Source organism: Leptodactylus fuscus, chromosome 1 (assembly GCF_031893055.1).
Source record: "Leptodactylus fuscus isolate aLepFus1 chromosome 1, aLepFus1.hap2, whole genome shotgun sequence".
In the NCBI taxonomy this organism is placed as follows: Eukaryota; Metazoa; Chordata; class Amphibia; order Anura; family Leptodactylidae; genus Leptodactylus; species Leptodactylus fuscus.
The window spans coordinates 241,325,059-241,339,060 of NC_134265.1; the positions used below are offsets into that span (position 1 = coordinate 241,325,059).

The 14,002-nt window shown below is 42.4% G+C and overlaps 1 protein-coding gene across 1 annotated transcript in view; it reads left to right on the forward strand.

Annotated features, from left to right (window-relative positions):
- Positions 1-14,002, forward strand: part of MTHFD2L (methylenetetrahydrofolate dehydrogenase (NADP+ dependent) 2 like) — a 50,187-nt gene that overhangs the window by 15,847 nt on the left and 20,338 nt on the right. Inside the window, exon 4 of the mRNA XM_075285294.1 lies at positions 13,297-13,449. Coding sequence (XP_075141395.1) covers positions 13,297-13,449 — 153 coding nt within the window. The remainder of the gene's footprint in view (positions 1-13,296; positions 13,450-14,002) is intronic.

A 14,002-nucleotide genomic window follows, 5' to 3' on the forward strand; every position in this document is an offset into this window, starting at 1 on the left:
CCATGGACTCCCAGCTAACACCCTCGCCCCCCTTCAGTCCACCTTAAACTGCGCTGTTCGCTTAATCCACCTCACCCCCAGATCTTCATCGGCTGCTCCCCTCTGCCAGTCCCTCCATTGGCTACCTATAGCCCAGCGAATTGAGTTCAAGCTTCTAACGCTAACATACAAAGCCATCCACAACCTGTCCCCTCCATATATCTCTGAACTAATCTCCCGCTACCTGCCCACACATAACCTCAGATCCTCCAACGACCTCCGACTCCGCTCTGCCCTCATCCGCTCCTCACACAACCGTCTCCAAGATTTCTCCCGTGCATCCCCATACTCTGGAACTCCTTACCACGACACATAAGACTGACCCCACAATCACAGGCTTCAAGAAGGCCCTGAAGACTCACCTATTCAGGAAGGCCTACAACCTCCAATAACACTATCACCTCACTGCCATCTGTACAGTCTCCCCCTCTCCTTCTGTCTCTACCCCATTCCCCCATAGATTGTAAGCCCTCGCAGGCAGGGCCCTCTACCCCACTGTGCCAGTCAGTCATTGTTAGTATTATATCTACCTGTATATTCTGTGTATTGTATGTAACCCCCAAATGTAAAGCACCATGGAATTAATGGTGCTATGTAAATAAATAATAATAATAATAACTATTTGAAGTTACCCCCCCCCCCCCACACACCCTTATTTTCTTTACATTTTACACAACCCTACTCCCGTACACAGTTATATTCAGTGAGAAGCAGAACCAGCTGTCATTGCAGAAGCAAGGGGAAGAGTGAAAAATGCAGGATTTATTACTTTGTTAATAAAATATACGGTATTACAAAATTTATTATGATGACACAAATACTGGCAGACATCAAAAGTTGTCTGAAAGTTTATATCCAGTAGGGGGTGATATCAGCTCACCTAATGCACAACATTAAGATTAGGTTTCTTTGGTCTTTTGTTCTGGTTTTTTCGTTCCTGGTTTTGAAGCCAAAACCCGGTGTGGATCATAAAGCAGAAGAATGTATATAGGACAGGTGCTACTGCTCCTTCTTTATTTAATTTATAGCTAGCAGAAAAAAATAAGCGTCCTGCAAGTGCTTCAGGCAGATTCTGTCTGAGCACTCTCATTGAAATAAATGGGAGGTGGAAAATATACCTTTTCCATAGCAATTTGTCAAAATCCACTAGTGGAATTTATAATTTGTGCCTGTCTATAAAGGCAACATAATCTGCAAATTCTGCTTCAAATTCCTTTTTTGACAAGTAGAAAAAAAATCTGCTTCAAATTCCTGAATTGGATTTTTTTTTGCTTGCCAAGGTCAATGTCAAATTTCTTGTGTGAACACCATCTTATATCTGCTTACAAAACTCAAGTGAATTGCACATTGGGCACTGCTTGTTATTTTGGAACGTCTTTTTGGTATGTACTGGCCACTAGTTCACCAGCTACACTATTTATTATATTACAGTTCACTGGCTTTTGTTACAAAGTTACCTGTGTCTCCATAACTAAGAAACATTTCATTACTGAGTCAGCAATGTTGCACATACTGTATATTAGCTACCATGTTGTTGGTACACTGTAGTACAGTCTGTATTCCCATACAGAATGAAGGGTCCATCACTACCCTCACAGCCCCCATTACTCCCCCATACAGTATAACAGTCCCCGTTACTGTCTCCATACAATATAATGGAATCATACAGTGTCCCCCAACACAAAGATGAGTGTTTATTCTGTATTCACCTCTTGGCTCCCCAGTCACTTGTCAGGATAGGCTGCTCCTCTGACACTAAGTTTAGAGCTGCTCCATGTTTTTTTTCTCGTGCACCTTATATACTTATCAGTATCCTGATAAAGCTCCTGGCATTACCACAAAAAGTGATTTACAACCTTCAACAACTGTTACTGAGTTTTAGATGTAAAGAATTTCTATATCTATATTATTTAATATATACCACAATCTCCAATTCTCTGGTAATAGGCTATGCTGTATACCTCACAACTTTTAAAGGACAGAAAGAGGGACATAATGTGGGTGTGCTTTGTGTGCTGCTGTAAATTTAGCTCCATTCACTTCTAAATTGACTCTGCCCATTTCCATCCATTTCTCTTTGGGAACACCTTGCACCCCACATCTCCCCCCCTTAGTACTCCCATGCACCACATCTCTCCCTCCACAGTATACCTTACACTCCCCATATCTGCGCCCCACACTACACCTTACACCCCACATCCACCCCCCACAGTACATCCATGAACCTCACATCCCCCTGACAGTACACCCATACACCCCACATCTCTCCCCCACAGTACGCCTTACACTCCACATCTCTCCCCCCACACAGTACACCCTGCACCTCAAATCTCCCCCCACACACACTTTACACCCTGCACCCTACATCTCTCCCCCACAGTACACCCTGCACCCCACATCTCTTATCCCACCACAGTACACTCTGTACCTCACATCTCCCTCCTCACACACAGTACACCCTGCACCCCACATCTCTATCCCCACAAAATACACCCTGCACCCCACATCTCCCTCCCATCACAGTATACCCTGCACCCCACATTTCTCCCTCCACACAGTACACCCTGCACCCCACATCTCCCCCACACAATACATCCTGCATGCCTTATCTCTCCCCCACCACAGTACATCCAGCACACCACATCTCTTACCCCCCACACAGTACACCCTGCACCCCAATTCTCTCCATGTTCCTCCACAGCATGGGATAAACTTTTCTTCATGTGGAAGGATCATCTTACAAGCAAAACTAGAGAATACCATGTGACCGTCTGATGTCAGAAGGTCCTTACCGAGTATAGTATTTATTCTTTACCCTGGGATAAAAGCCAGTGGATCGTGGCAAAGTTTGTTAACAAACAAAATACTTCAGGGGCATAGCAGGACAAGCCGTAAGCTGTCCAGGATGGCGGGTCAGCAGTGTAAAATCGGAACTGTCCCGCCTGACCCGAGACAGTTGGGAGCTATGTATGTTTCATTGATTCGGGGCGATAGGGAATTTTTTCTCTAACTGTTCCCGAGCAATCAGTGCTGTTACTTTTGGTGCCTGAAATGCTATTTAGAATCTGTACTGTCAAGAGGGTGGTGTCAGGCAGGAGCAAGTAATTGGTGGGATACTGAGCTCTGATACTGGCTGCCTGATTGGAGCTCTCAATCACGCCCCCCTGTCTGACACTGTCCTTCTGACATGATAGAGCTTAACCTCTTCCCGACATCCGCCATACAATTATGCAGCTGTATTTAAATATGGTGGCCACTCTTTGGGTCTCTGCTGTATTATACCCACAATAAGGCCCACTGCCGTCTCGCTCAAAGGTGACCAAAGCGCCACTTTCCTGGTGGAGCACAGGCGCCCACATTTTGCCATTTTCCCATTACCATGACAGCCAAGAGCCTTTTGAAGGCTACCAGACCTTTCTGACATTACCTTCTATTGCCAGCTGCACTAGGCAGCCTGCCATAGAAGTGGTGTGGTGATATATTACAACACATTGGAATGCAAGACATTAGTTATCAAACTCCCTCCACACTGTATAATGTCCCATAGTGGCCCCTGCACACAGTATAATGTTCCATAGCGGCCTCCATACAGTATAATGTCCAATAGTGGACCCTCCAAAAAGTATAATGTTCCATAGCAGCCCCTCCACATTGTATAATATCCCATAGTGGCCTCTGCACACTGTACAATGTCACATAATGGTCTGTCCACACAGTATTATGTCCCATCATGGCTCCAATGGTGTTCATGGCAAATATTGCAAAAATTTTGGGTCCAGCAGAACCCGAAATTTTTGTGTACATCAATCACAAACTATCAGACCAAACAAAAAAGTGTGAATTCCCTATGAAGACGTAAAGTTTATTTGAGGAATGTAACCTCTGTGCAACAAAATATATTGTAAATATACACAGTCCAGTCACATTAATGTGACCACCGCCTACTTTTGACGTCAACGTTAAATAACCAATCGCAGAAGGCACGTGTCATCAGCCATCTGGGTGCACTCATCATTGTGGAAGGCAGAATAGATCAACACAAGTATGTATCTATCCTTGCGGACCATGTTCACCCCTACATGTGAATTGTTTTTCCTCAGGATGATGGCATCTACCAGCAGGACAATGCGACGTGCCATAAAGCTCACAATGTACATGCATGGTTTGAGGAACACCAGGATGAGTTTACCGTACTCCCTTGGCCAGCAATTTCCCTGGACTTGAACCCAATTGAGAATCTATGGGACCACCTCAAACCTAGCGCAGCTGGCCACTGAACTGGAGTCGGCATGGCTCAACATCCCAGTGAACATCATCACAACATCCCCTCTCTTCCTGCACGTCTCGCAGTGGTCCGCTCTGCGAAAGGTGGTTATTCTGGATTCTGACAGGTGGTCACATTAATGTGACTGGACTGTGTATATCTACACAAGGGGGTTATATCAGATATTCAAAGCAAATTTTCAGAGACTCAGATATTAATCATTTTATAAATTGAAGACAAAGTCAATATTTTGGACTCTTTTTTTTTTATTTGTTTCTCTTTATTTACTTTTATGACTTTTAACATTTCATTTAATTTTAGGTCAAATTTCTGCAGAAATAAAGAAAATTTTGAGGGATTTACAAGCTTTCAAGCACCACTGTATGTAATGTAGTTTGCCTTGTATATGATGTAAAATAGCTTAAGATAGCTTATGAAATATGAGTTTTACATAGGCACATTCCCACAGGTATCAAAGAATAAATTCATGTGTTATCTTGCGTCTGTGGTATAAGGTCATGCTTACTCACACGCCTCTAGGTTTAATGTTTAAATACCATAGATGTCACATACAGTATCTCAGGGATAAAATTTGACAGAGCTAAACCTACTCCCAGCAAATCAATAGTTGTCATTGATAGTTTATACCAGTGGTATCAATCTCAGTAAAACATAAAGGGGTATTCATATCTGACCCATTTTCTCTGGTAGGAATACCACTTTAAATGAGCACTCTAGGTAAAATTACTGTCATGTGTTGCCAAATACAGAATCATTCAGGACCTGCATCAATGCTAATGAAGAAATGCATGCTACATAGCAATGACTTTGTTATACTCTTCAGCCATATCTTTGCAACCAACTTCTAGACCAGTGGTCCCCAACCTTTCTTACCGTGAGAACCAGGTTCGGTGTAGAGAGACAGTCATGTATGCTTTTTAATAGAGGGGCTGCATCACACACCTGTCCATCTGCTGATAATTTTAGGTGGGGTTATCATGTGGTCAGAGCTGAAGGTTTTCTAACAGAGGGGCTTAAGGAGAAACTCCAAGACCTTCAGATAACCTATTCCATGATGTTCCCAGCACGTCTTCGAGTTATTCATGACGACGGGATACACTTCTTTGCAACACCAGCTGAAGCAGATGCAATACTGAACTCCCTAGGCTGCTGATCTCCCCATTCCCCCTCCTAGGTTTGGTTACCATTACTCACCTTCGACTCCATGTGAGACTCTTGTTGTAGATAACTGCTCGATGAAGATAGATGAGTATTGTCCCTGATGGTCGCTCTGGGACTATATTACCGTAGGGGTTCTGTCAATTCACATATAACGCCCACTAGCAAGGAGCAAGGCCGCCGATAGGCCAGTATTACTGGTACTGGCGTCAGGGGCCCGGAAAAATTTAAAAATGGAGGGGGCCCAGTTTTGGCTCGCCACCGTGTGCCGGCCCCCTTGCGCCCGCAGCAGTCATTCAGGGCCGGCGTCAGCGCAGGGCATAGTCGGGCAAGTGCCGGAGTTCACAGAGCCTCTGGGGGCCCCCCGGCACTTGCCCGCCCCAGCACTTTCCGGTCCCGATTTCAGCTCATCGGCGTCTGTCGGACGCCGATGAGCTGAAAACATACACGATTAAAGCAGGAGCTGTGACAGCTCAGCTCCTGCTTTAAACGCTGCTGCCCGGCTTCGTCAGTGGAGTGAGCAGAGGGAGGAGTGGCGGGGGAGCGATGGAAGAGGTAAGTGTAAGTGTTTGTTTTGTGTTTAACATTAAGTTGGAACATAATGAAGGGGCCCATGAAACTGGGGGGCAAATGAAGGGGAGGGGGGGAACGGCATAACACTGTGGAAGATGAAGGGGGTGGGGAGAGAACGGCATGACACTGGGGCAGATGAAGGGGGGGGATGGCATGACACTGGGGCAGATGAAGGGGGTGGGGAGAGAACGGCATGACACTGGGGCAGATGAAGGGGTGGGGAGAATGGCATGACACTGGGGCAGATGAAGGGGGGGAGAATGGCATGACACTGGGGCAGATGAAGGGGGTGGGGAGAGAATGGCATGACACTGGGGCAGATGAAGGGGGGAGAACGGCATGACACTGGGGCAGATGAAGGGGGGAACGGCATGACACTGGGGCAGATGAAGGGGGGAATGGCACGACACTGCGGCAGATGAAGGGGGGGAACGGCATGACACTGGGGCAGATGAAGGGGGGGAATGGCATGACACTGGGGCAGAATGGCATGACACTGAGGAAGATGAAGGGGGGAGAATGGCATGACACTGGGGCAGAGACGGGGGGACATGAAACTGTGGGCAGTTGAAAGGGGGAGAACAGCATGAAACTGGGGACAGAGATGGAGGGGGGACATGAAACTGGGGGAGGGCAGAGGAAGGGTGTATATGAAACTGGGGGAGAGATGGAGGGGAGGCATATAATTTACGGGTGACTGTAGGAGGATTATACTGTGTGGGAGCACATGAAAAATGAATGAGAATGGGCGGAGTCAACAGAAAAGTAGGCGGGGCTAAATTTGTCGCGGCGCGCAGAGCCCTGCATGCAGGGTTTTTCTGTCCGCTTGAGAAGTCGGACATCTTCACTTGCGGACAGGAAAGGATGGGCACAGAGTGCAAAAGAACGCACCCGATGCCCATTGAAATAAATGACAGGTGTCACGGACACAGCTAGTGTCCGCTCCTAGTGTCCGTGACAGATTTTGAGCGGACACTAGGAGCGGACACTACATGTCGGACACCGACGGTAGTGTGAACGCCCCCTAAGTCATACATTTTTTATTTATTTGTGCTCTGTGATATCCTTTAATAAAACACGTTTAAAAAAAAAAACAATATAAAGCTGTAAATTCATCTGGGCCTGAACTGAGAGAAATTGTTAAAGAATATAGCTATAGATATCTCTTCAGTTGTAATTGGAGCATTAAGAATAGCTTGGTCTTCATTTCCTAATGTTGGTAAATATAGGGAGGAAAATCATTGTTGAATGTTCAAGGAGGGATTGGTACATGGTGTCTAATATTACAGTAGGGTTTTTTATGGGGATGCTGGAATGACAAGTATGGTTTTATCTCAAGTTACTTACCACTAACAAAATGTAAATTTTTTTTTTTCTAAAGTATCTATAGAATTTAAGTGTGAATTTGTGTTAACATCATACACTTTAGGAAGCCACAGCTGGCTTAGAAGTAACACAAGTGACTAAATAAGACTTAGGGGGAGTTCACACGGAGTTACGTGCCGCGTGATGTGGCACGTAGACGCCGCAGGACCCTTTGCGGGCCGAATAAATGCACGGCCGCAAACTAGCGCGGCGCATACGATCCCCGCTCCCATTGATTTCAATGGGAGCGTGTACGGCCCGCAAAGGGTCCCGCGGCGTCTACGTGCCACATCACGCGGCACGTAACTCCGTGTGAACTCCCCCTTAGATGAAGTTTTTGAAGTCTTTGTTTTTAGGCTTAACATTAGTCATACCCTTTATGTAAAAACTGTTTAAATTTTCTATTTATATAGAGTGAGTCCATATACAAGGACCTTTAAGCAATCATAGCTTCAGAAAATATGTTATTATAGGTGAACACATGAAAGCTACTTGACTGTGTTGCGTAAATGTCTCAAACTATTTATTTTTGAGCTGTTCAGCTTTCTCGTTGCCTTAGGATTGATTTTTATCTGCCCCTCCTTCATACCTTACATACTAGTTATAACAAATTAATACCTAATATCATCATGGTGTAACTATATTCTGATTCTTTGGTTGCTAAAATCGGGAACCAAGGGCATTTAGGGAAATACTCCAACTATAGCCCTAATTCACAAAATATTGCCTCTGGTTTCTGAAATGAGGGACCAAGGATATTTAGGGAATTACTCCTACTTTAGTCCTTATAACATAAGTGTTGCAACTGGTTCCGACTAAAGAAATTGATCACAGAGGTTGGATATAGATTCATGGGGATTTCCCTTGTATAGGATACTGAAGCAGTGAAGTGTTGTCCTTCTAGTCCTGTTCAGTTGGAGTGTGTATACACACGTTTTTCATTTTGTTTGGGTGGGGACACTTTTAGCCTTATGGGCCAATTAATAAAAGTTATATTTTAATATTTTTTCATCGTTCTGATATCAGCAGTGTCAGCCAATCTGTGTAGTTTTATATTCTGATTAAATAGTATTAAAAAAAACCTGTTCAATGAGATTTCATTACATTTAATGGCGTTGTTTAAAGTTATCTACAATTTAAGAAAAAAAGGACTTGTCAAAAAAAGAATAAAAAAATCCATTACAAAACTCAGTGTACAGGGGCAACACGGTGGCTCAGTGGTTAGCACTGCAGCCTTGCAGTGCTGGGGTCCTGGGTTCGAATTCCGCCAGGAACAACATCTGCAAGGAGCTTGTATGTTCTCCCCGTGTTTGCGTGGATTTCCTCCCTTTCTACAAAGACATACTGATAGGGCAAAACAATGTACATTGTGATCCCTATATGGGGCTCACAATCTACATAAAAAAAGAACCAAAAACTCAAAGTGTACATTCAGTTTAGAGATTTCTAACTATAGGGGATGCAGTTAAAACCAGGTCCTCTAATATATAAAGTGGCAGCAGTTCAGGATATGGCACTAGTAGGGCATTAGGATCAGGGACTAGGAGCTTCTACTAATGCTTATGCTAGTATAAGGTGTAGGGAAGTTAGCTTGGTAGAAGCAGAGGTGCGGACCCAAACAGTCAAGACAGGGACACAAAATGTGGAGCAAACAGGATTATTTAGGAAAAAAATGCAAGAAAATAAATAAATCTTGACTTCAGGCACAAAATGAGAAAAACAAAATACAGCCTTAACTTCAGGCAAAAAACTAAATAAAAAAACCTACTTGTCTGAGCAACTAACAAAACAGAACTGATAACCTAACTATACGTGTGGCTTACTTTCAGCCACATGAACAAAACAGGAGTAATATAGTCTCACCGGACTCAGGGTTACAGGACAGAACCATACACCTCCTTTCACCTCATGGAACTGCACTGCAATGCAAGAGCTGCAGCCTTTTCTGGCTCAGTAATGAGCCAAGGATCTACACCTGGCCTGAGGCCTACTCCAGATCCACCCTGGACCTCACACATGTCAGAAACCTGGGCTGAAATATCTGGACTCCAGCAATCTGCCTATCACCTTCTCACAAAGGGAATTATCTGAAAAGAAAGTAAAAAACAGAGATGCTGAAGTCAAAGAGAAAATACATTTCCTGACCAGTGGCGTAACTAGGAATGGCGGAGCCCCATGGCAAACTTTTGACATGGGCCCCCCCTCTCCGACCGACACCAACGCTGAAGACCTCGACCGACCCCTTCCTACGCGTTCCTGTGCGCTCTATTATGCCCCATAGTGGCCCCTGCACACAGTATTATCCCCCATAGTGGCCCCTCCACACAGTATTATCCCCTATAGTGGCCCCTACACACAGTATTATGCATCATAGTGGTCCCTGCACACAGTATTATAGTATAGTATTATAGTATGGACATCCATAAACAATTATTATACATACTCTGGGGTCTTTTCGGAGACCCAGGGGGAGAAAAACATAAAAAAAATCTCTGTCACTCACCCATCTCTCAGCTCCTACACTGTCAGCCTCCGAAGTAGTCCATCTTCAATTACGTCAGACGTCACATGACCCGGGACGCAGGGCGGGGTCATGAGACGTCAGACGTCTAGGACGAAACCTGTCCGGATCGTGGAGAGGTAAGTAACAGTGTTTTTTTATGTTTCTTACCTCTCTCGGGCTGCCGATCATTATACTCGGGGGTCTGAAAAGCGGCTGTCACTGGGTCCCTAATGTCCCGGGCCCTGTGGCAGCTGCCACTGTTCCTAACATTTCATTTAAAGCCCTTAGACTTACACTAGGTTCACACCTGTGTTTGGGTTACCGAAACCTAATCCACTTAAAAAAATGGTTACCCTCAGAAACCCACATTCTCCATAAACTATAATGGGGTCTGCCAGATTTCCACCCAAAAAGGGTGGAGAAATGCGGAGAGAAAAGCACTGCTTGCAGGACTTTTCTCTCCTCATTTTTATAGCAGAATGGGGTACAGAATCCCCATCGTAGTCCGGGCACAGGTGAAAACCTAGCTGTATAAAGGACTGGATGAGGGCAGTAAGTAAAACTGTGAATTTTAACTACTGTGAATTTTTGATCTCCCATTTATTAGTCCAAACCTTTCACTTAATTTTTTATTTTATTTGTTTTCATTAAATACATGAAACATTAAGGTTAAAAAACTAACATCTGCAGTAAAATAATTGCCGAGTATTTTTCCTTGTAACTACTCAGCTTGCTGTTTACACTCCCAGCATTTAGAACAGATTTTCTTTTTAACTTTACTCTGACGGCATGTGCATATACCACACATGCACCATTCATATATGCCTTATCAATCCAGCCATAGTCATGTGCAGTACAAGTATAGGCTCGTATACTTGCATTGGAGAGAGATAGAGATAGAAAAAATGAAAAAGAAGAACATAGAAAACTAAAAAAAATGCAAAAGAATAGCACTAATAAAACAACCTTGTTGCAGGCAAGTACTCCAGGATGGGTATCTCAGGCAGTCCCTTAGAAGCACAAAAGCATGTGCCCCAGTAGATGTGATTACATTCCAGGTACAAAATTTTGCATAACTCAGGTTGCAGAAAGGCAGCTTTTTAAAAATTGGAAATAGCTTTATTTACAATTAGTCATCAAATATATATATATATATATATATATATATATATATAATGTATTGTGTTGCAGCGCAGGCTGGAGCACAGTACAGGTACAATAATTATTGCATGCATACTAAGTAGCGCAGAAGCATAACAGATTATTGGCACAGATCCTACACTATACATTGCATCTTGCACTACATCAACATTCTAATAAAGTTTTGTACATCAATGAACAATGTATACTTGGCATGCTGCGATTTCCAAAACTGTGACGCTTTTGGAAATTGCAGTAATTCCGCTGCGTGTATTTTTTCTGCAATGTGTGAATGGGTTTCGCCTTGCAGGGATTGTAAAACGCAGTGGTGCATGGTTGCTATAAAACAGATGGCATGTGATATGAATAGTGAAGGAGCCTCACACAGTATAATATGCTCAACAATTGCACCACACAGTATAATATGCCCAAAGTGGCCCCCACACAGTGTAATATGCTCCACAGTGCCCCCCCCCCCCAGTATTATATGCTCCACGGTGGACCCCACACAGTAAAATATGCTCCCAAGGGCAAGTGCTATCATTATGCTCTGGGGTCTCCTCGGACCCTAGAGTATAATAAGTAGAGGCCCAGGGGTAGTGATTAAAAATAAACACTTATACTCATCTTGCCTCACCTCTCCTGGGCGTTCTTGCTCCATCCAGCTCTCTTCTACATCTTCTTTGGTCCTCACCTGCCTGAGGTAAACATACCCCAGACGTCACTGCTGGGGCCTATGATTGAACCTCTTTAGCACTATTACATAAGTGGTAGCAGGCAATTACTGATCTCTGCTGCCAATATTGTAATGTATCAGGGGTTAGCGATAGCAGTCAGTAGAGAAGTTCTTCTCCCGGCCACTATCATTATTAAGGGACAGAAGGTAGAGGTCCAGACAGCTTCACTATTTTACAGGAAAATTTCTCCTGTCCAGCACTGATCTGACCTGACCTGATCTGATGGTTGTGGGGAAGGAGGGAGAGAGTGGGGAAAAGTGATTTGTCCGCATTTTCCACAATCATTAAAATGTAACTAAACTTTCAGACAACTTTTGCTTTTTTTCTCAGTATTTGTGTCATACATTTTGTAATATACTTTAATAACAAATTTTGGCTCCTTTCTGTGAAATCCGGCATCTCTTTATTCTTACCTTGCTTCTGTATTGAGAGATGTTCTCTGCCTATTACTGGATGTAATGGACTAAGAGGCTGTGTAATATGGAGAGAAAATGAGGTAGATGAGGGTCACGTGAAATGGTTATATCTCAGCACTATAAAATGTACAAACCTGCTTTTGATGTCATATGAAAGAGGAGATTCTCTTCTTGTAGTGCTACCTATATTATCTCCAGCGATATCACAGGTTGAAAACACAATCAGGATTGGGATATTTATATCATATATTATGCAGCTTCATATAAATATTCTAAAGTAAGCTAAATAGACTGTTATTTAATTATTGTAGTCTGTCCCTTGTTTTGGGTATTATAATATATTTTTATAGGAGTATTTTAACTTCCCATTTTCCTATTTTTACTACAAGGTGCAAGTTTTTGTATGAATTTGGTCGGATAACTTTTTTTTACAATTTCAAGGATTTCTTCTTTGATTGATACACTTGATACATTTACTCTTTATTTATTGCACTTTTTATTTACTAAAATTATTTTTCATGTTCATAATTGCTGTACCAATGGCTACTAATCATGTTATACTTTTATTAGATAGATGAATTAGCATTAGTGCTTTGTTTCTTCGTGTAGACTTACATAGTATATTGATTGATTTATTATTGGTTATATAGTATACCAATTATATATATATGGCTATTGTGTACCATCTCCACCAGTTACAATTAGATTCCCTTAACTGACAACCATCACAGTTTAGTATGAATTATTTATTTATTAGTTAAGCAGCTATTACAATTTTAACTGAAATAGTAATATAATATTGGGGCTGTCCATTACATTGCTTTAATTATTCTTCTATTATATCAGTATATTTTATTTAAGTAATGGTAATACAGTTTTTAAGTAGTGTAGTAGAATATAAGGATTTTGTTGAAACTGTTCTAGCCATATCAAATCTGTCATGTTGGAGAAATTAAAAAAAAAAAAAGTATATATTGCATGTATGAATAAAATATGATTTAAACAAACTGAATACATTACTGTCATATTTATCTTTGTTGATAGCTTTTTATAGTAATAAAATATCTGTTATTGTTCTAGAGCATATCAATGAACGAGATATATGTAATGCTGTAGCTCCAGAGAAAGACGTGGATGGGTTTCACATAGCGAATATCGGAAGACTCTGCCTGGATCAGTCATCTATTATTCCTGCCACTGCTGCGGCTGTATGGGAAATCATTCAGAGAACAGGTGTATTGATGATATATATATATATATATATATATATATATATATATATATACATATATATATATATATATATATATATATATATATATTGAATAAAAAAGTAAAAGCCTCATAAAAATACAAATGGTCAGTTCACTATTGGGTTTTAAGAATAAATCTGATTTTCTGACAGCTAGACCTTGCACATTAGCCCCATTTTTAATGAGCCATGCTCCTTTTACAACATTTGGTGCAAGTTACCCCAACCATTTATTATATTTTGACAGGCTTAAAGCACATCAGTCTTAGTAAGTGTGGATGTTAAAATGTAAACATTAGAGATGAGCGAACAGCGTTCGATCGAGTACATGTTCGATCAGATATCATGCTGCTCGAGATTCAAGTCGAACACCAGGTGGCAAACTCACTAAAAATTCGATTCCCCTCCCACCTTCCCTGGTGCTTTTTTTTTTGCACCAATAACTGCGCAGGGGAGGTGGGACAGGAACTACGACAACGGAGGCATTGAAAAAAAAATTGGAAAAAGTAATTGGCTGACTAAATCAGGTGACCT